The 22,642-nt window shown below is 29.3% G+C and overlaps 6 protein-coding genes across 7 annotated transcripts in view; 3 read left to right on the top strand and 3 right to left on the bottom strand.

Moving 5' to 3' along the window:
• Positions 1 to 249: 249 nt before the first annotated feature.
• Mterf5 (mitochondrial transcription termination factor 5) lies at positions 250 to 3,536 on the bottom strand. The gene is made up of 6 exons (XM_072894841.1): positions 2,963 to 3,536; positions 2,197 to 2,330; positions 1,796 to 2,120; positions 1,159 to 1,580; positions 862 to 1,068; positions 250 to 788 (listed from the first exon to the last, which is right to left on the bottom strand). Exons 1-6 carry the CDS (start codon positions 3,146 to 3,148, stop codon positions 419 to 421), a joined length of 1,644 nt encoding a protein of 547 aa, XP_072750942.1. The 5' UTR covers positions 3,149 to 3,536; the 3' UTR covers positions 250 to 418.
• A 95-nt stretch (positions 3,537 to 3,631) lies between these two features.
• Eif2bdelta (eukaryotic translation initiation factor 2B subunit delta) lies at positions 3,632 to 6,657 on the bottom strand. The gene is made up of 5 exons (XM_072894840.1): positions 5,567 to 6,657; positions 5,185 to 5,312; positions 4,862 to 5,039; positions 4,444 to 4,624; positions 3,632 to 4,132 (listed from the first exon to the last, which is right to left on the bottom strand). Exons 1-5 carry the CDS (start codon positions 6,518 to 6,520, stop codon positions 3,921 to 3,923), a joined length of 1,653 nt encoding a protein of 550 aa, XP_072750941.1. The 5' UTR covers positions 6,521 to 6,657; the 3' UTR covers positions 3,632 to 3,920.
• A 401-nt stretch (positions 6,658 to 7,058) lies between these two features.
• On the bottom strand, positions 7,059 to 8,417 carry Rpl19 (ribosomal protein L19). Its single transcript, XM_072894363.1, has 4 exons — positions 8,313 to 8,417; positions 7,867 to 7,973; positions 7,579 to 7,742; positions 7,059 to 7,455 (listed from the first exon to the last, which is right to left on the bottom strand). The coding sequence occupies exons 1-4, from the start codon at positions 8,315 to 8,317 to the stop codon at positions 7,117 to 7,119; spliced, it is 615 nt and encodes a 204-aa protein (XP_072750464.1). The 5' UTR covers positions 8,318 to 8,417; the 3' UTR covers positions 7,059 to 7,116.
• Positions 8,418 to 8,701: 284 nt separating this feature from the next.
• Positions 8,702 to 13,097, top strand: LOC140666811 (uncharacterized protein C2orf42). 2 transcript variants are annotated; one of them, XM_072894361.1, is made up of 7 exons: positions 8,702 to 8,858; positions 9,477 to 9,856; positions 9,951 to 10,271; positions 10,448 to 10,667; positions 10,764 to 10,969; positions 11,082 to 11,988; positions 12,165 to 13,097. In XM_072894361.1, the coding sequence occupies exons 2-7, from the start codon at positions 9,479 to 9,481 to the stop codon at positions 12,332 to 12,334; spliced, it is 2,202 nt and encodes a 733-aa protein (XP_072750462.1). In that variant the 5' UTR covers positions 8,702 to 8,858; positions 9,477 to 9,478; the 3' UTR covers positions 12,335 to 13,097. The 2 variants fall into 2 exon arrangements, with proteins under 2 accessions (XP_072750462.1, XP_072750463.1); XM_072894362.1 differs by having other exon boundaries at positions 8,703 to 8,858; positions 9,474 to 9,856.
• Positions 13,098 to 13,611: 514 nt separating this feature from the next.
• Crz (corazonin) overlaps positions 13,612 to 22,642 on the top strand; it is a 167,281-nt gene continuing 158,250 nt past the window's right edge. Inside the window, exons 1-2 of the mRNA XM_072894051.1 lie at positions 13,612 to 13,751; positions 13,866 to 13,917. The gene's annotated coding sequence lies outside the window, so the exon portion shown is untranslated. The remainder of the gene's footprint in view (positions 13,752 to 13,865; positions 13,918 to 22,642) is intronic.
• Bic (bicaudal) lies at positions 14,802 to 17,811 on the top strand. Its single transcript, XM_072894048.1, has 4 exons — positions 14,802 to 15,108; positions 15,633 to 16,004; positions 16,389 to 16,512; positions 16,639 to 17,811. Exons 1-3 carry the CDS (start codon positions 15,031 to 15,033, stop codon positions 16,497 to 16,499), a joined length of 561 nt encoding a protein of 186 aa, XP_072750149.1. The 5' UTR covers positions 14,802 to 15,030; the 3' UTR covers positions 16,500 to 16,512; positions 16,639 to 17,811.

Below are 22,642 nucleotides of genomic sequence, written 5' to 3'. Positions count from 1 at the left end.
TGCCTTATGCAGTGCCTTTGTATTAGAAAAAAAAAATCTTAATCGAAATAATCTCGCTTTGTATCTTGCAATATTCAATTTCTATGTAAAACTGATTTGTAATAAATTAAAAGTGATAAAATCGAAATAATCTGTCTGACAAAAATTTCTAATAGAATGACAAAATTAAAATAATGCCTTTAACTTTGCCTTATACATCAATTTACAATACTCAATCTTCATGTCATTAGTTTTTAATAACAAAGAGCAATCAAATACATGCATAAATATTCTTTATTTTATAGCATTTCATTTAATTCGTTTGAAATGCACTGCTGTAGTTTTATACATTGGATGTATTACAAATCAATGCAATTTTTATTTATCTATTAAATAATTTTCTGTACAGTATATATTCTGTACAAAATATTTACATATATCATGTATGTTGCCGTTTCGTTGTAAATGTCTCGTCTTTATCATCTAAATCATCATAATCATCCATATCATTGCTATCTTTGATATTAAAATCATCATTTATATCATGACTATCTTTACTATTCAAATAATCATCAATACTTTGTACAGTATCTTCGTTAGTGTTTTCTACAACATTTGTCTTTTCTAAGGGAAACAAAGATTGTTTCTTTAAATTGTGTCCATTGTTCCAAATACCATTGCCTGTGAAATGAGTTTCCTTTTCCAGCATATACAGGCATAATGCAAGATACTGTCCATTTGTAAACGAGTACTGTGTACTCTGTGAATAACGCTGTTTTAAATCGTCCAATACTTTTTCCACCTTGGACCTGAGAATAACAAATCTTTGATTAGTTATTTATTGTAATTTTCTAAGCAATTAAATAGAAGTATAGCCATTACTGTTTATAAAGTACGATATGTATATTCTGGCATATCTCGTTTATCGTAAAATTCTTCATTAGGTATTTACACATTTGTCCGATATCAACAAATCCGACCATGTTCCAATGTGGATGTCTTGCCAGTAGATCACTCTTATCCACCCCCAGTTCTTGCATAAATATATGTTTCAGAGCCTTTTTAGTTACAACTGTATAATTCGTAAACCTAAAATAAAATTAACAAAATTAAAATATATCAAACAGTAGATTATTTTAGTCAATATTTTAACTATACTTGTGAATTGCAAATTCTTACCTTTCCATTTTACTCGATTGGGACAGGACAGTATGGGGACGAATCCATTTTGAACGATTTATGATGTGAAGATAATCCACGCGATCTTCCGCCATACCTTTGTGAACGAGAATTTGTAGAATTCGAGGATGTTTGTACCACAGGTGCAAACTCGGATGTCGCTTTATCGTCTCCATTCGCTCAAGAAAGGTATCGTTATTCATTTCGAAAATTTTTATACATTTCATTACATACTCATGTGGTATTTTATATCGTTCGAATGACATTAGCAATAGCTTAATATTGTCAGCATCTTGGAAAAGGATGCGGGGATATTTCCTTAAAAACGATACAATTGGTATTCCACAAATATCTGTAAAATTATCTAGCAACGATTTGATGTTGTTGGCGGAAGCAGTGATGACAAAGGGATACTTTTTTATCTGTGTACAAACGTAATAAAGATTCTTGTAAAGATATTTTATATAATCAATAAGCTGTGAAAATTTAGAAATTTAGTAAAAACGTAAAGATTTTAAAAATAAAATTTAATCAAATAACTTGAAAAGATTTGTACTACTTTTTAATTATTTTAATTTAATCTAAAAAATTTTTTTATGAAAAATAGAATTAATTTGAATATTAAAAGTACACTCACCAATTTCTCGTTATACTCGAGATTAATTCTAAGTACTTTTAATGTTTCTGCAATCATGCTTATGCTCTTAAATTTCATATATTTATGTAACAATATTTTGTCATCTAAATATGGCAAATCAAATACTTGAGTTTTGCAATGTAAGAGACATGCATGATAGTATTGATTGATTGTCATTTTGTCGTTCGATGATTCCAATTGGGAAATATCATTTGGAACTTCACAACCGAGTCTGTCAAATATATTCTTGGCAATGTTTTGTTCAACTGGAATATTGGTTTTCTCTTTGAACGTAGATATGTGTTTGTGAAAAAGATGGACCATTCTGGAATTCCAAAAATTATTAAAATAATCATACATTTAGTAGAATATGATCACTCTGTAATTGATTGTAAACTTACTTGTTAATTAGATACGAGTTCAAATCTGGCACTCCTATGTCTTTCAATATATTGATTCTATGTTCTAATTTGTAATCAAACAATATCAGACAATATTTGAAGTTTAGCAGAGGACTTGCATTGACATTGTATTTCTAAAAGGTAAATAAATGAGATATTATTGTATTTTATTTAAATAAAAAATAAAGAAGTTATATCCTTTCTATTTTATACAGTTTTATCATAAAAATTACAAAAGAAAACTTTTGACATTTGTATTTTCCCATTACATAGACGTGTCTTTTGTATTACTTGTTTTATGAAAAATAAAAACCTTTAGAAAGATAGATGTATTTCTTAAAATAACAAATTCAATAATAATCAACTCGTTTGTTCTAACATTTATCACAGTCTTATAATTTTCAATTGTTTTCTAAATTTTATTATGTTCTAAATTCTAAATATATTCTAATATATTCTAATATATTATAAAGGAAATAAAATTAATTATCATAATCGATCTATTTTAGAAGAGAAAGTTATATTAAATCATGTGTGTCAAAAAATTTATACTTGCAATATTATAAATTTATTTATAAATTATACTTATAATATTATTAACTATGAATTATACTTATAATATTATTAACTATGAATTATACTTACAATATTATTTATAAATTATAATTATAATATTATTAAGTATAACATTATACTTATACTATTATTAAGTATAATATTATACTTATATTATAAATCTATTTATAAATTATACTTGTGTACACACCTGGCATATCAAGCAGTTGTTTATTAATCGATGACGGGGAAAATTAAGAATATTTTTGTTTGTACTTAAAAAATCTTCGACATCGATGGAATTTAAGCCTAAATTCGTTGTGAGAATCTTTTGAAATTCCTTCTTTTTCAAAAGATATTTCGAAATTCTGAATGAACCTCTTTTACCAAATCTCATTGTTGTATGATCTATTGATAACACAATATACCTTTACAAATACTTTTAATTTAATCAATTTTCTATCATTCGTAATACGTGTTTAATTCGATTGTACGAATTTTTACTGTATATTTATTAGCGGTTCCGTATCAAAGACCAGAAAACAGTTGTTTGGTTATGTTTAACTGTACAAAGCCTAAAGCCTAACTTTAACCTAACCTAACCTAACCTAACCTTATTTAATTAGTCCGGTATCCTTGATAAAAACATGTTGCACATTGAGTGGAAAAATTACATCAGATTTGATTTCCTGAATCTTCTCTCCAAAAAAAAAAACATATTTTATTTTTCTTTTACAATTAATATTAATAGCATTGCATCTTTTTTGTATTATGTAAACAGCAAGTTGCAATATCGTTAAATATATAAAATAATATTATTATTTAGATTATATTAGATTAATTATATTGATAATTATTGTTAGAAAACCTAATAAGTAACGGCAAGATTTCCCTGAACGAAATTCGCTATTTCTCTCTTTGCATTGCACAGTTCAATTTAAAAAGTTTATTCATAAATATGAAAAACTTTATGCACAATGTAATATATAGTGATGTATTAACAGATATTAATTTGTCTTATATTTTACTATTATCGAGCAATTATTTTATTGTATTAAATACGTTAATCCCGCATGTGTTGTACTTTCAACCAATTCCGATAGCTGTCAACTACATTTTTCCAAATGTTATGTAAAAATTGTATTTTTAAAAGAAACGATAAAACGGATTTAAATCTCGGAGGGTTTAATTCGTAAAATCACAGGAACACTAGTGCACGGTAGAATTGCTAATTCCGTGACGACGGCTGTCACAAGATCGGCTGGAGTTACGTCATATGTAATGTTTAAGAGATTTAACGATTTCTTCGCTCGCCAATTCGTGAGTAAAGATTTTTTCGTTTCAACATTTGATTGATGGTTCACGAGCTCGTCTGCGTTACCTAAAAAAGAAAAAAAGACTGAATGAGATAAACAATTCAAAATGTATTATTAATGAAGTTAAAGTTGAAAATAAATTAAAGATAATTAAAGATAATATTAAAATAATTATCATTCGTGAGAAACAATATATTATTATATGTAAATATTATATACAAAATAATTTTTGATGTATAAGACATAAAAAACATTATACATATAGTAAAAAATTATGTAATAGATAATACTAAAATAATTATACAAAATTTGCAATATAATTATATTAAATACATTTTTGGGAATATAGTTGCAGTAACAAAATTTTATTGCTCACCCAATTCATTGTAAACAATAGAATCAGTTTGCACTCGTTCACTTGATTTATGCGTCTCGCAAGCCACTAAAACAGGTACATTAAAGGCCTTTGCTATTAAAGCAACTTGTGCAGTTCCCGCTCTGGACATTACCGCTCCGTTAGCTAATATCGCATGAGCACCAAGAAAGACTTTACTAACCTAGGAAGTAAAATAAACTGTTTTAGTTCAACAAAAATAAAAACTATAAATATTCAAATTTATTTTTAAATTGTCTCGAATCTATATTTAAAAAATAGAGATTACATATTTTTATTTATATATATAAATATATTATGAAATTTATATAGCTTTGTAATATATAAGTATTTAAGAAAAAATGGATTTAAGATTTAGCAATAAATTCTTTAGTTAAATGTGCATATGCTACTTATGTACTTCTGGCATAATAAAGCTGAGAGCATTAATCAATATATATGAGCACTCAATTCCATGTTTTGCTAAACGTCTCAACTGTTCTTTTCCTTCTAACCATGGTCTGCCATCGACTACAATTACACGAAACTGTTTACCAGCAGTATGTGCTTCTACTAATATTTTGTGAATTAAAGATGAACTGAAATTATGTCAAATAAAATTATATCATTAGAAGCAATAAAAAAATTTTCAAAAATAAATAAAAATCAATGTATTGTGTATATTTTGCATCCTATATTTTTATTTCTAAATCATGTATTCTGACACCTAATCTGAATACTTACTGGCCATATGTTAAAATGACATTCCCATTTGAGATTTTCTTTCGTATCGTTATAGATATTTGTTTATCAGCCAAATGAATCTGCTCCAAAATATAGGTGTCTATTACACCTTGTAATTTATTTTTTGCCTGGAAAAATATCAAACATTAAGTGATAAACAAAATACTATATATGAGAAACTCATAAGCAAAATACAAGTAATAACAACTACAATTCAACTTTTTCAAGTTTTTTTTTCTTTGTTTTTAAGTACATATTTAAATGAATAATCAAGAATTTTTGCAAATAAAATAAAAGAATCGTAATGCTCTCTTATATAGTTATAATTATATTAAATAAGAGAAATACAAAAATTAATACAATTGTAACTAATGTCATTTACCTGTTCGTCAGACAACGACGAGAATCGTGTCATTTGCCACTTAAGATGACGCATGGCATTGTGCTGCGAGACAGCCAATGGTCTGCAATGATGTAAATACTTAAGAGATTGCTGCAAACTCTCGTCGAGACCGCGGATGAAGTCGGCCTGCGCCGGCTTCTCGAAGTCCTGGACCACTTGTTTAACAGCAGCCAGAAGCGCAATACATCTCGCGTTACTACCAACGATAACTTTACTCTCATATTGAACACCTAGTCTGACAATTGCCGGGTGTATACTCCAATTGACAGGAGCCACGTGGATCCACGAGTTCTCTCTTTCATGATACAAATGTTTAAATAAACTAAGTTGGTGCGGATCCTCCTTTATTGTACACCTTGTCACATCTTTTTTTACTGTACATTCAGATTTAGTCTCTACGCATGACTTACTAGGTTTAACAGGTTCTTTATTTTTACTATTATTATCCTTGGCTAATAATTGCTGTTGTTTTGCAGCTCTCTGGGCTTCCTGCTTGGCCCTTCGTTCCGCTCGTAATTCAGCCTTGCTTTTCTCTCCTATCTTTTCTTTGTTTATGTCCTCAGACGTACAATCTTGCGTAGCAATCTTTGAAGATTGAATTGTATTTTCCTTAGACACTTCTCTCGTAAATTGCGAGTCTCTTGCAGTCGCTGCGTCTGTTTTTGTACTTTTTTCCAAAATATCACAATTGGCTGCAATGGGTTTACTTTTAACATCTGTTTCCGCTATTTTATTAACGTTTTCTCTCGCTACATCTTTTTCTACGTTTTTTTTCGAGAGTTTGCAATTTGTTACTGGAGACACAGTCTTGACATTATTGTTTCCTCCTTTGCTTACATTTTTCCCCTTTGCCGCTTTAGCAGCTGCCTTGGCGGCTTTCTTCGCTTCACGATCCGCTTTAACCTCCTCTCTTGTCTTTTGCGGAACATTCATTTTTCCATCTGGTTTTCGCGGAGAAACACGTTTATCTATTCATTGTTAGAAATCAACGTGCACGAGTCGTTTTTTAACGAAAAGATAAGGTTATGTAGGACTACTTTCAGCGCCGCCTTTCCGAACTGAGCGAACTAAGATCGGTCATTTGACAGTGGAAATTTATGTACACGTAACGCGACACGTGTGTGTGTGTGTGTGTGAGTGTATGTATATATATATATATATATATATATGACTTATATAAACAATATATATATATATATGACTTATATAAACAATATATATATATATATATATATATATAATTTTTAATAAACATAATAATTTTTTATATAAATCCTTTTTACCTTCAATTAAAAAAATAATTATAAAGATTTATGATGTTTATACAATCCAGTTATTGTATATAATACATCATTATTATTACATCGTATTTATATACCATTACACAATATTATATATATAGAAATTATATTTAGACTAAAGTTAGGAAAAAAAAGGCAACGTGTTTTATAAAAAAAAAAAAAGAATAACATATTTCTTTTTTTCATTTTATTTATATAATAGTAATAAGATATTATTTTTTTACGCAATTACTTTTTTTGCGCAGCCGCGGCCGCTGCCGCAGCATCGTCCTCGCGTTGGTACGATTGTAGAAGCTCTTGTTTCTTCGAGGCGATACGCTCCGCACGCCGTTTGCGTGCCTCCCTGACTTTTGTACGCCTAGCCTCGGCCTGGTCCGACAACATCTCAGCGCGAGCCTTCTCCGCCTTCTTCTTATGAATGAATTCCATCAACACTCGCTTGTTTTTGAATACATTACCCTTAGCTTTCATGTACAGCGAATGGTACAGGTGTCTATCAATCTTCTTCGTCTCGCGGTATTTCTTTAAGAGACGACGAAGGACTCGCATCCTTTGAATCCAAAGATCCTGTGTAATGTATATAATTATATAGACTCTCTATTTTTGTTAATTGTTTACAATGATTATATGAATTAATTTTGATTTAAAAGCTAGAGAACAATAAGATTGTAACTGTTAAAACATACATACCTTTTGGGGTGTACGTGCGTTTGCAGTACCCTTTCTTTTACCAAATCCACAATGACGACCTTTGCGTCTGGCCTCGGTATTCTTGCGAACACGAGCTCTCGAGTGTACAGCCACAGGCTTCTTGATAATAAGACCATCCTTAATTAACTTTCTGATGTTTTGTCCTGAAATATAATAAATATAAATTAAAAATTTGTCAATATATAAATAAAAAAAAATATTTGTCACGTTAATTGTTATTTATATAAAAAGAAAGTAACAGCATGGAAATATAAAACTAAATCTTACGGGAATTTGTATTTGCAATTTCATTGATTTCATTAGGATCCAACCAGACCTTCTTCTTGCCGCATCGCATAACAGAGGCTGCTAGCCTCTTCTGCAGCTTCAGAGAACTGTAAGAAAAAATAGGTTATATCGATACAAAGTTGGTTGTCAATTTCACGTTTGCACGTGAAATCGTATATCCACAATTATCCGCAATTATATTTATGAAGAAATCATCGTCGATGTAACAATAGAAAAAAATCTATATTTTTTTGTCAACGAGAAGCCCATGTGCTCGACAGATCGTAAGCGGTATAAAGCACATGACGAAGATATTCACAGTATTCTACACAAAATTACACTCGTATGAACAGTCGAATTTTAACGCGACTTTTATAACGAATCCAAACTCATTTATCTACAATATTTGTCGAAAAAGCATATTTAATTTATTGCGAAGAACAAACCTCATATTGTATTCTACGAGCTCCTCTCTGAAAAAGAAACTCAAGATGGCCGATATTACTCTTCCTTCTTAACCATAGAGTATAATATCTCTATGTTCTTGACTGAAGGAGGAAGGGTAGGTTAGGTCGATATCTCATCGGCGTCAAAACGTTGTCTCCAATGATGGGATTGGATGGCTCCTAGTACTTTTTATAGAATAAAAATATGAAAATTAAAAATTTCTAACTTTGTCCTTATTGTTTAATTAAATATAAATAAAAAATGCGAACAAATTTTAATAAATATAAACAACGTGTTGTTGAATTATGTTGACAAATATTTATATGAAATTGTAATTGCAAAATGATAATATGATTGACCTTCTATATTATCTATATCATCGATGGAATCGTTGTAAGAGATTTTACGCCCTCTACTCTGAATATGTAACTCACGATGGGTTTTATTTATTTACTGTTTGGAACGAATTAATATTCCAAAATAATCCGGTCATAAAAGAGACTTTCTTGCAATTAATCCTTGCATTGCTTCTGCGATATCAGAAGGTAATATTGTCAACAATATTCGCCTTTTTTTTTTTTACGACGAGATGTGCTTCGTTCAATGCATTCCACGGTAATGGAATTAAATCAAGCAAAGTACATTCCCGGAGCTTTTTTTAATGACAATAAATGATAATTTGTTCACTTTGTCGTTTTCATTATGCAATTTGATACAATTAGATGCAATTAACACTTTGAAACATTTTTTTCTAATTATTCTTGTGTTACAGTATATAACGTTGCATATCTTGTCTAATTGGTTAGAAAAATGATAACAGCGAGATAGTTGAGAGATAATTTTTCAGTTTTTACTTCTACCTTCTTCACATTTTATTTTATTTTAACTGTCATTTTTTAATCTATAAACACTAAAATTTTTTAATACCTAAAATAATAAAAAATAGAAATAAATTGTTTCTTTTTATTACATTTTTATTTTTTGAAATATCAACTCAATTATCTTTTAATAACAAGTACACAAAATATGAAAAAAAATACATTCTCAAATAATTTATAAAAAGAAACTTGAATATTTATGTATACACATATATAGACTCTACTTATGTTACAAATAGTTGACTCAGTCTGATCTTTATGATGTTTTACTATAATTTCTAGTAGCTATGTCCAATGAAGAGCGCTTGAGAAAGCTGTTGTCAGATCTGGGAAAGGCTACCCTTCGTGGAGTACGAAAGTGTCCGAAATGTGGCACTTACAACGGCTCGCGTGGCCTCTGCTGTAAGAATAAATATTGTGATGCCGTATTCAAAGAACCTGGCGAAAAGCGGAAGTTGTCCACGGAGGCATGCAAACTTATCACAGGCTCGTCGGCGCAGGTGTTCTCTGTACGAATCAGAGACAAAGGGCCTGATTATCGGGGTTTTGTACAGTTACCTTCGATAAATGTCAATGATATTACAATATTTATTTCGCAAACCACTGCACTATGTTTTGTGGACAGTTGTGAGAGGAGTTTTGACACAAGTGTACTGAAGTGTCATGTAAGTGTCTTATATTGTAAGAAACTTGTGCAGAGATATTTTTATGTATATTTTTTATGACTATGTTTTTATATAATACATATATGTTTTTTAGGAGAAAGATTATTCAGATACTATGCCCACATGCCAGCATATTCAAGCAGCATTGAAATGCTATGCGGAAGCACAGCCATTAACTTTAAAAAATTCTATTCTATCATCATTGAATGTAAATAATGAAACAAAACAAGAAATATGGTTACTAGCTACAGAAACTTCTGGTCCTTTAGTACAAAGAGTCTCGAAGAATATAATGGCAGTGAAATGTAAAGCTTCCCCAAAACATCCACTAGGTTATCTTCATTTTTCTTTTTTTGTTAGTAAATTAAAAGATAGAATTGAGCATCGTTACTTCTGCAGTTGTACTACATTTAAAGTAAGTAATGTATGCCTAGAAAGAGTAATATAATTTTCTAAGTTATATATTGATGAGAGATGTTTGATAAAATTTAATTTTTTAATTAATTATTTGAGCTTTCTTTTTCTCTTTAATACAAATTTTATTTCTAGTTAGCGAAAATAATTTACTAATTATAATAAATCTGTTTACAGGGTACAGTAAAGACAGGAGGAGAGAAAATAGATGGCACACTGTTGTCACAACCAAAACGATGCGTGCATTTTTACGCATGTATTTGTGCTTTTGCTAGCGATCCAAAGTTATCCGAAGAATTTAGTTATTACATAAATTTAGATCAAATGCAATTGAATATAGATAAATCTTTGACAATTGTACCACAAACTGAAGAAGAAGATAAAATTGTTGGAATTGGTAAGAATCACATGTATATGTAATACATTAAAAAATTTATTTTGTGTATCTGTCTTTAATAATAATATAAAATAAAATTTTAATATACAATTTTAGATCTCGATAGTTTAACTACAGATGAAACTGATACACATTTATTAATCTTTCGTGATGATACTTTGACTGTACAAAACTTGGATGGAAATAGATTGGATTTAGACTCTATGAATCTAGATTCTTCGATTTTACCACACAGTATTGTTGAAAATATAGAAGTAGAATGTGATCGCAGTTTATTGGATGATAACAATATAATATCACAAGTAAGTCATATAAAATATTTATTTACATTAAAATATTAGAGAGAGAGAGAGAGAATCTTTATATAATAATAATATATTTAAAAATAATTAAATTTTGCATATTATTGCACAGGTTCATAATTTAGAAGTAATTGATCAAAATGCTGTTCAACTGGGAGCAGGAAATACTATAAAAATATTGGATGATCAAGGGACAATCGATACGAAATACAATGTACTCAATAGTCAGTACATATTAAATGATAATATAAAAATATTAGACGCAAATACTTTAAAGGTTCTTGATGCAAATACTACAGTTTTGGATATGAATAATGCAAAACTCGTCGATAACAATGCTGTCCTAAATAACAGTGGTGTTAAGATTATTGACAGAAATGCAGTAGTGCATTACGATAATAGAAGTATAACGAATTCTGAAAGTAACGCAGTTCAACCGGCAATTTCGACTAAACGAAAGAGAGACGAGAAACCCGCAAACAGTAGCTTAAATTTGAACTCGATCGAGTCGAGAAAGACGAAGACAAAATCGCAAATTGCCAAAAAATATCAAAATATTTGCGACGATTTAGACGAGGTCAACACGAGTTTGCCATTTATTAAGTGGCTTGCATCTATAACCGAGCGAATAAATCAGACAATGCATTTCCAATTTGATGGTAAACCCGATCCCCTGGTGTTTCATGTACCGCAGATATTTTTTGATTGTTTGCGCGAACGAATATCCTGCGGTGGCAAGAAGAAACGCTTGCCAAATTCGACAACGGCGTTCGTTAGAAAAGACGGGGTACCATTAGGAACATTTACCAAATATACATGGCAGATCACAAATATCTTACATGTAAAAAGTATTTTTGAGACACCATACATACCTCTGGAGATTACGAGAAGTTTCGTGCAGAACGCGGACGGAACGTACGAATTATATAAAAGAGAAGAAACGGAAATAGATCGTTACAAAAAGACAAATAATAACGCGTTGATTAAACCGTTAGAGTTGAAAACGTATTTGAAAGTCGGTGAGTTTAATGTTAAAAAGATTGATCATCAAGAGTCTAAATAATTTGTCGAAATTTGTTAAAAATTGGAATGATTTATCACAGAGTCTGTTATTAATAGAGAAAAGATATTAATGGGACATATTTTATTTACAATATGCTTTACGCACATATGTACTTTGTGTTTTCTGTTTTAGGAAATACTTCTCCAAATCAAGTTGAACCTACACCATTTTTAATAGAATGGATACCGGATATCTTACCAATTTCGAAGATAGGTGAGCTTAGAATAAGGTTTGAATTTGGTCATGTAAAAAATGAAACTAGTCATAAATGGAGAAAAATGGCTCTTTCTAAAAATTATTAAAGTTTTCATTTTTGAAATATCGATTTTTAACAAATTTTCACTTTTTTATTATGAATGTTTAAAAAATATCTGAATATCGTTAAGAAATTACGAGAGAGGAACAAATATCAAATATGCAACATTTAATTTTAGAATGATTAATAGAATGACTATCTGTCCATTAAGGATTGTAAACCCAATGATAGAATTTAAATAAATTAAATTATATTCATAGAATTAAATTAATTTTAAGTAATAAGTAAATTAACTGAACTATATACTCAATGATTAAACAAACGATAAGCATAATGAGAAGCATAATATTTCTCTGTAGTGTAAACTTTAACTATAATATCAATTTAAATTACTAATTCAAAGACTGATGTAATTATTGCAGTTATAAAAGTAACTTGACCTGCAAAACATCAATTTTGTTTTACAAAAATTATTATTGTTTAAAAATAATTAGAATTATTTTAAATATTGAAAATTGCTATCTTTTTTTATCATATTTGTATAGTGATACATAATTGTCAGTGTCAGTTATTCTGTCAACTACTATATAGTTTTTACAAATATTTATATTATATTTTTAATTTATTTTAACGAAAAGAATGTTGCGCGCAAGAATCAATATTATAAAATGTTAATATTATCGATAATTGCGCCCTGTAGCGTTTGAAATATTGTGATACATATATTGTGTAAATATATATATATATATATATATATACTTAAAATTTTATGTTATATATATGTAAAAAGCGTGTATGTATTTATCTTATTTAAAAATAATTGGCTTTGTGAAAATGTTATATTTGGATTTGAAAATAAATTATATATATAAAAGAGTATATTATATATAATTACATAAGATACATATATATTATATACTATATATATACATATGAAATTTTATCATTTTAAATACATGTTAGATATGTAACTAATTTGGTATTATCTATTTCCTATATATATTTAATTACAATTTTTTAGCGCTAAATTCCCATTTAATTTTTATATAATTTTTATTTCTAATAATTATGTAAGTATAGTTACAATATATTCTAAAAAAATTAATACTTAGCTTTGTCTAAAAGTGAATAACTTTAATATCGAATAATATCCCACAGAATTAAATAAAAAAAGAGGAGATAAAATTGTTAATATGCGTGTTGTGTGATTGGTTGATTTTTCTATGCATATGCATATCTACAATATGTATTATGCGTCTGTGCTTTGTCTGGATAGGCTCTAATAGTCCTGCTTCTATAATTTTGAATATTCTATGTTCGCGCGTTCGGAAGTTGCTTGCAGTAGCTCGGTCCTCGCGCACAGTCGTCTGTGGAAAGTTGGAAGAAGATGTCCAAAGGAATAAATCTCTTGGAGCTTCCATCGCGTCTTCGCAACGTACCCGATATCAATTTAAGAATATCGAGTAAGCCACGTCGATATTTTAAACATATTTTCCTTCCAATTACGGATTATTCGATCGTAAATTCGAAAATTGTACGAAATCAGAATCTTTTTTAATTTATTAATTTTTTTTCAGGCTAAGCAGCTTTCAAGAGCATTAATAACGGCTTCTTCAACGACACATTGAGGTAATAATTGTAAAATTGAACGGTTAAATCATCTTAAAAACGGTCTCATATATACATATATAAGTCCCCTTCGAATATTATTTCTACATTATATAATTATGGTAATTAGGATTCAGTTGTGTCAATCATTCGTTTTGATATTTTCATTATATCGCATATATTTAAGGAATTATTCCATTTTATTATGACTGTTTCTGTTCCTTAGGCCCGATTACACCAACATTATTTAAACATGTGTTTATCTTTATCTTTCTTTCTAAATGAATAAAGATAGACATATATTTAAGTCTCGCTTGAAGCCAAAATAATGTTGATGCAATCGGGCCTAACAATAAAATATTTTGAATTTTATTTCTGTGTTGCGATTGGCTAGCTTCGCCAAGGAATCTTTAGATACATTGATTTTCGATATATCTCGAAACTCGAAACGCGACATTGCACCAGCACACTGTTTACAAGTAAATCTCGCGCGCGAAAAATCCCATCTTACAAAGTGTTTATCCCGTATGTATAATTATTATTGTGCTGATCGATATATGTATATGAATCACTCAAAATATTGACGATTCGCTTTCGAAATAGGGAGAGAAATCCTCGCGGCTATTTTCTCTGCCAAGTACAATAAAAGTGTAATTAGTGCACGATCATTGCCGTGAACGCTTGCACTTGATGGATGCCCGTGTGTGTTTAGTCGGCGAGTTTTCTTGCCGGCAAAGTGCAGCGAAGGCCAATTGGAATATTTCGCCGATTCATGCGCGGTTGACGTTTCTCGATTATTTTTCTAAACGTCATCCCGCACCGTAATTTGCGCTTATTATTATAGCGAACGCGACGCGTTTTTTCTGCCGAGTGGGAGTTTCTCGCGCCGGAAGCGCGCGACGCCGGAAGTTAACTCTGACGTAGTGGATCGAGCGAGGAAGCGTACGCTTCCATTTTCTCGAGCCTCACGACGAACACGGGGAACACGTGCTTCGTCGCCGGCCGCCGCGCACACACGACACGCTTCGCTCGTGTGAGAAATCGCGTGGGTGATTTCTTCCTTCAGGTAACCCAACCCGTTCGCGCTCCGATTTCTTCTCCTTCCTCGACCCTCGACGACAGGAAAGTTAAAGCATGAATCCCGAGAAGCTCAAGAAGCTGCAGGCCCAGGTGCGAATCGGCGGCAAGGGTACACCCCGACGCAAGAAGAAGGTGAGCGAGAGCAAATCTAGTTTCCTTTTTTTATCATTTCGACACGATATATCGCTGCCACTGACACGCGTGTGTCGTTACTTTGATTATTTTATCCGACCACCGGAGCGATTAATAGGTGCGTGACAACGCGAGATTCTATTTTAAGAACAATGAATTGTGGATTGATTAGTTTTTTGCTTTTTGTGAATTTCGCTTTGTTTTGTGACGCATTCTTTGCAAATTCTAAATGTCATAAAGATTTCTTCTAAAACGGAACTATTTTGATAATCTTCCTTGTGTAATTATTTTCTATTCCGACTCGTAGAAGTAGATAAACATTAACTTAGATGTTCACCAAAGAACATTCTTGCTACATGGATTTTAAGCAAATATATTGTATAGGAAGAAAGTAACACATATTTATATATATATGCACACTATGGAAACAGTGTTAAGTAAAGCGTTAATATTTTCTTTAATTTATTACTTACAGAATAGAACATTGAATAAACTTATTTCTATTTAATTCGTCACACTTGCAGGTTGTGCACGCAACTGCTGCCACAGATGACAAAAAGTTACAGAGTTCTCTAAAAAAGCTTTCTGTAAATACAATTCCTGGTATAGAAGAGGTTAATATGATCAAAGATGATGGTACTGTCATTCACTTTAATAATCCAAAAGCCCAGGCCAGTCTCTCTGCTAACACATTCGCCATCACTGGGCATGGAGAAAATAAACAGATAACCGAGATGTTACCAGGAATATTGAGTCAACTTGGTCCAGAGGGTCTGACACAGCTGAAACGATTAGCGAGTACAGTCGCTGGCAGTGCAGTCGGTAAAGCCACATTGGAAGAGGATGATGAGGTGCCTGATTTAGTGGAGAACTTTGACGAAGCTAGCAAAGAGGAGGTAAATTCATAATTAAAAGACTACCTGATAGTATTATATATAAAATATTTTAAAATAATGCATTCGTGTTAGTATATAGATTTATAAATTTCTTACGTTTTTTATAATATTGTGTGTATATATATATATATATATATATATATATATATATATACAGTATTATTATTTGTAAATTATATTCTTTTTTGGATTTTATGTTTACATTACAATTCTAAAACAAAAATATCACCAAAGATAAGTTAAAATTATTTTTTATAATTGTAACATTTACAAATTAATAAAATAATGAAAATTATTAAATTGAACATGAGATAAGACTGAATTATTCTATTGGTTTTTGTAGTATTTAAAATATCTCAATCTTTTTTTCAAAAATACTCTAAGGTTGCTCCAAAAAAGGAAGTAGATGAAAGTGATAAACCCAATGGTGAAAAAAAAGATGCCATTATAATTGAAGAGAAGAAAGAAGCTCCATTAGCTACATCTGAGGCTTAAGGAAAGAAATAAGGTGAGTGACATATAAATAATTAATATATTTCTGCATTCATATTTTAATATAACAATAAAATAAAATGTAATCTATGTTAATTTAAGAAATTTGAAATTTAATATGCAACTTTGGTTTTGTTTTCAGATGTTTCATGCAACAATAAAGTTGTAATTGAGTCAAGAGAAGTGCGAATTGCAAAAGCAATGCATAAATGAAGCATAACTATACATACGTTATAGATATTTGACATAAATCCTATGATACTTGCTAATATAAGTAACAGTTGACAAGAAATAAAACAGCTCCTGTTACAAAAATCAAAAAGATTTTCCAACAATATTATTTTATTACTTTGGTTCTAGCACTAAAGCTAATCTTTGCTTCGAATTAATTAAGATGTTCTTATTCGCCCCCGAATTAATATCGTGTGACGCTTTAACCGTTTAAAATGTCAATGAGATTAGAGCATTTAGCTCAATCACAGAATTATAACAAACAATTAATGTGTTACAAATTTTGTTATTAATACATTGATAGAGATGCATGTGCAAATTCTTTTTTTTTTCAGAAATTACATTAAATTTTACTGCATATTAAATTTTTACTTTATTTTAATTGGGTGAAATATAAGTAATATAATATAAATTAGTAGTATGAAACAATTTGATCAAGATGAGATACATGAAATATTAATCTGTAATGATGTTATGCAGAATGTCCCATTACTACATTTTTTTTACTTGCATATGGTTTGACAAATCGGCGATTTCGAGCAAGAACTTTATAAAATATTTTTCACAGTTGAACAATTTTGTTATTAATTACTTGATAATAAATAATTACAATAATAATTATTGGAATTTTATAAATTTCTGGTATATTGTATTTTTAAGAATACAAAAATTAATTTCACATATTCACGAAAAATAAAATGAGCAAAGGAAGATATAATAGAACATTTTTTACAAGACATTCTGTATAAAATATGAAAATTTATATAAAAATTAAATAAAACAAAAATAGAATGATATAATTGATACGCTTCTATTTCAATCGACAAAATGTATAATTTTGCAAAAAATATAAAAAGTGTAAAACATAAAAACTTGCAATATTCAACTCGAAAACTGTAATATTTTGTAATGTAATGTACCTATTCTCTAAATTCATTTGCTGGAAGCGCGGTTTTCTACTTAAAGACTTCGCATTTCCCGACGCATTGTACTATATTATAGCAATTTGTCGATGTTTATATTTTCATTTATAGCCTAGATCTGTAAGAATAGTGTAATATGGAAAATATATTAATAAGCTATATATTTGCTTTAATGCACTTTTCTACCTCCGCACATTTGATGTATCTTTTAACATATAAATTTTAATCTTTCTATTTAAATTTACATTTTTTCGTACATTTCAACAAAATATCTGTTTTAAAACAATTATGCACAGAAAAAATTGTTTCGATTATTTGATAATAAATAATTAGTGATTGATTTATTAGCTGTGTATGTTATTTTAAAAAGACCAAATGTTATATATACGAATTAATATAATAGAACGTTTGCATTTAAATAGTCCATTTCATGTCGTAATAATTTAACAAAATTTAGACGACCAGATGATAATGATGATTATACTATTGAATTAAATTATGAGATTGTAATATTTTATATTTTTTTCTTACAGGTTTAACTATTTTTTTGTCTTTTTGAACTGTACATGTTTACTAATTTGTATTTTTTACGCTTACTGAATTCTTTTGAACTTGAAGAATTTTTATAAAATAACTTCTTGATTTTCTGAAAAAATGTAATTATGACAAATTTTTATAAAATGTATATAGAATATTAACTTAATATCTTATAATAATAAGTACAAAATATTTAGCATTAGAGCAATAATATGTAAATATATAAAGGTAATTTATGACAAATTGAATTTTTTAGTGACATCGTATCTATTTATGAAATTAAGATTATTGAATTTAAAGATATAAAATAGTGTTTACAATTCTGGCGAACGTTTTGATCAGATTTTTCTGATTCTCTTCAGCGCAAAAAAGAAGTTAGTAAATTTAATAAAATAAATTATGTTAAATTATTTACAATATAATGTGTAGCTTTTGCTCAGAAACTAGTACTGAACTTTCTACTGGTCTGTTCTACATAAGATACATTACAATCACCGCAATTAATTTTATAAACGACATTCGATCTTTTATATTCAGGGATGGTATCTTTGTGTACTTTTATATATTTGTTTAATTTGTTAAGACTAATATGAAAGTTGATATTTTTTATTATATTTTTAAATTGTTCGGAGAAACCTGGTAAATATGATATGGTGAAAAACGTCACAGATCTTTTCGTACGCAAGTCGAAAAATTTTTTAATACAATACTATGCGATATATATTGTAAATAATTTAACATAGTTTATTTTGTTAAATTTACTAACTTCTTTTATACGCTGAAGAGGATCAGAAAAATCTGATCGAAACGTTCGCCAGAATTGTAAACACCATTTTATATCTTTAAATTCAATAATTTTAATTTCATAAATAGATACGATGTCACTAAGAAATTCAATCTAATCATAAATTACCTTTATATATTTACATATTACTGCTCTAATGCCAAATATTTTGTACTTATTATTATAATTTTATAGAGTCTTTACGTTACTAATTAATATCTTATTATATAGAAAAAAGAGATAATTTTAGAAAGTAAAAATATATATTGTTTGGATCGTGAAGGGTGAAATAAAACGCTAAGTGGAAATGTCAGATGATCGTTCTCGTATTCAGTCATCATGATATTTATTTTAGAATGTTCATAGTTTCGTTTGTCGATCATGACTATGCACTAGCACACGATTTTGAGTTCGAGGTCATACATAAAAAGTTTACGATCTACTATGTACAGAGTGGAGAGTGTGTTACGTTGCGCAGTTATACATACCATAGAATATTACATTTATTATTACGATTCGTTTAGACTTTGATCTAAGAAGAAAAAGTAATCGATTGTGTTACGCGTAAGGTACCGTTTTCTCCAAATGTTTCGCTCATATTAAAAAACTAAAAGCACCATCTTTTTTAGAAGCGAAAAATTAATTACGTAATTTCTCTAGTATCAAAAATATTTCGATAAAATTATATTTCTATTGTGTAAAGTTCACGTCCCATCAATATCGTCCCTTTAAAACTCATTTTACGGATACTCATTGAACGGATGTATTCGTCGTCTTGTTCACCATTAATTATAATAATAATTGTTAATTTATTAATAACCATACAAAGGGTTTTCTCGACTTTTTAAATCAAATTCTAATGCGATACTTTTTTATAAACTCTATTAAAAGACAACATACTAAACACATATTTACAATTATACAAAATTAATTAATAATAACTTTTAATAATATCTAATAACATGAATAAATAAATAAATACACAACAATAAAATAAATTGTATAAATTAATAAATTATATATTACAATATATATATATATATATTTTTAAAATTTAGATACATTTTCATGTATTGAAATTTAAATGTACAACAATTATATAATGCGACTTATAATAACGCATGATATGTTCACTAACAATAAGAAAAACTTCCACAACTCGCTTTAAAGAATCTACTATTAAAACTTGTACCGCTATGGGCGGGATACCCTACATATAACGCAGTTTTGTGTGTCATATATAAGTGTATCATTAAAGATACATACGATGCGTTAATCAATAAATTTTTACTTAACCGGTGATAGATTGTAAGATATGAAACGACTTAATGTAAATTCTTTAAAACGATCGAACCATTGTAATGTCGAAACTTTTTTTGTAGATTTTTCCTCATTCAAAAATACGCTTACGCGCACAGAAAGTTTATCAGAGAATTTCGAACCTCTATAAAGACAAGAGTTCTAAAGATTATAGATATTACGCGCTGTATCTCGCGGTAACAGATTAGTCCGTATTCTTAGTATCGCGCATTTAACAAGAAATATTTATCTATTTTAACGTGAGAAATATAATAAAAAAAGGAAATAAATACAATTATTAATTGTTAGTAGTTATTTTATAATTGTTACAATTAATTATTCGAAATTATAATACGAACCGTATGTTTTCTCTCTTTTTTTTTCGACTTTTGTGAACTCCTTTCGTAATTAACACATAAGAATTGTATTTATGATATGTATATAAATAGTTACTACTTATTTCTGATTTGCTATTTTATGTTTATCCTTAAATTTGTATTTTTGGTATCCATGATTCAAATGCGTTTTGAGTAATGAACGAGCTCACGAAAATCGAATTTGATGGGTTCTCTTTGATCGAAAACGAATAGAATCTTTAGTCATGTATTTAACATCGAACATATATGAATAACTGAATAATTTAGCATTAAATGAAAATTATGAATACGGACCTTTTAGGCTTCATGTTTTATTCGAGAGAGTCTCTTTTACTCTCGAAAACGAGACTGTAATGCATTGGTATACGCGATCAGTACATCAGTATTTTGCATTCTATTCTCAAAAACGAGGCTTGAGAGTGATTCCTCCCGATTATCTCTTCTCCGAAAATTTTTCCTATCGCTATCGAGAGTAAAGCTCTCACGTCTCAGAAGACGTTCGCTCCATCCTTCTCTCTCAACGTGTTTTAATACGCTTATACATTTATTCCTAAACATCGTAGTTCGGGGAGCTAGACGACGACATCGATGATGCATCTTACTGCATTTATACATATACTGTGACACTCTTTATTCGCGTAACAACTTGTTTTGGAGAGGAAATATCGCGTGTTTAGTTTCCCTAGTCTCTCTCTCTCCTCAAATTCTCATCTCTACATTCGTAATGATTGTACACATATGTCTTGCCAACGATGATTCATGACTACTACGTTATGAATTATATACATCGAACATTTTATTTTTTTTCTTTTTTTTTTTTTTAGGGAATATAGAATTTTTTCCCGCGATATTACGTACATGCGTCTCGCGCATACACGTGTGGGTTTTCGATTCTTTTTTTTTCTGTCGGTCGATCCCTTAATCGCATTAAGCCCTTTCGCGCGATGTAGTTTTAACGCGTTGCGCTTCTCTTTCCGATTTTCCGTCCAAGAACGAAACGAGCAATGAATAACGAAAGCTCGTTATTATACTGCGAAGATTTATCGCATTTATGCCTCTACTAATTAACGCGCGATTGATATAAATCGCTTGCTATTGTGAGTTTTGAAAAAGTGATTAAGCTTAGCACGGCAAACTGTATATTTTCATCTTTTGTTTAAATTCATATATTAATTTTGTAAATTAATTTATATTGTGCAATAATTGTAATTAAAATTGATCTCATAGTTATATTTAAATATAATATTAGATTAAAGTTTAAAGAATTAATGAGAGAAAGAATTTTTATTTTTATAGAGTTTAAGAAGAGTAGAAAATTAATTTTTAGGAAAAAAATGAGATAAAATATATTATCATAATAAAAAATAAGTTTTGTTTATTCAAAAAGAATTAAGAGATCCACCGACACAAATTCTCAAAATTATGATAATTCGACTTCTCTGATATTCTGATCCTTTAATACATTTTTGAGTTATCTTACATACAAATAGGTCGCTTAACAAACATTTAGGATTGTCTAGCTAGTGATCCTCCCACGTGATTGCAAATGAGTAGTTCAATGAGCAATGGAATGTGTAGCATATATCACGCTCGAAACATAGCTTACATGTTTAAAATTACCTCGTTACGTATATCTATTGCCGTTAAAGTTGAAAAAATTTGTTTTAGCACCAAGTGTACTTCACGATATATGTATATAGATACTTATATCATTTGTATTTATATTTCACGTATGACGCAGGACGTTGCTGTGTAAAGAGATATACAAGCATATAGGCGCATTTATGAAATTGACGAAACGTTTGGAAAATTTCATATTTTTTTTTTACAGTGGCACAAAAAGGAATTTTTACACGTTGCACGTTGTCAAAAGAATACAAATAAATACATTTTTAAATTAGTACGTATTAGTTTTAATAATTATAGATATATTCTCATAACATTATATGCCTGAATATGAATAAGTTTTTTGAAATTTTGAAAACGTTTAACCAA

The sequence above is a fragment of the Anoplolepis gracilipes genome, chromosome 6, assembly GCF_047496725.1.
Source record: "Anoplolepis gracilipes chromosome 6, ASM4749672v1, whole genome shotgun sequence".
Classification (NCBI taxonomy): Eukaryota; Metazoa; Arthropoda; class Insecta; order Hymenoptera; family Formicidae; genus Anoplolepis; species Anoplolepis gracilipes.
This window is presented reverse-complemented; position numbering and strand designations above follow the sequence as displayed.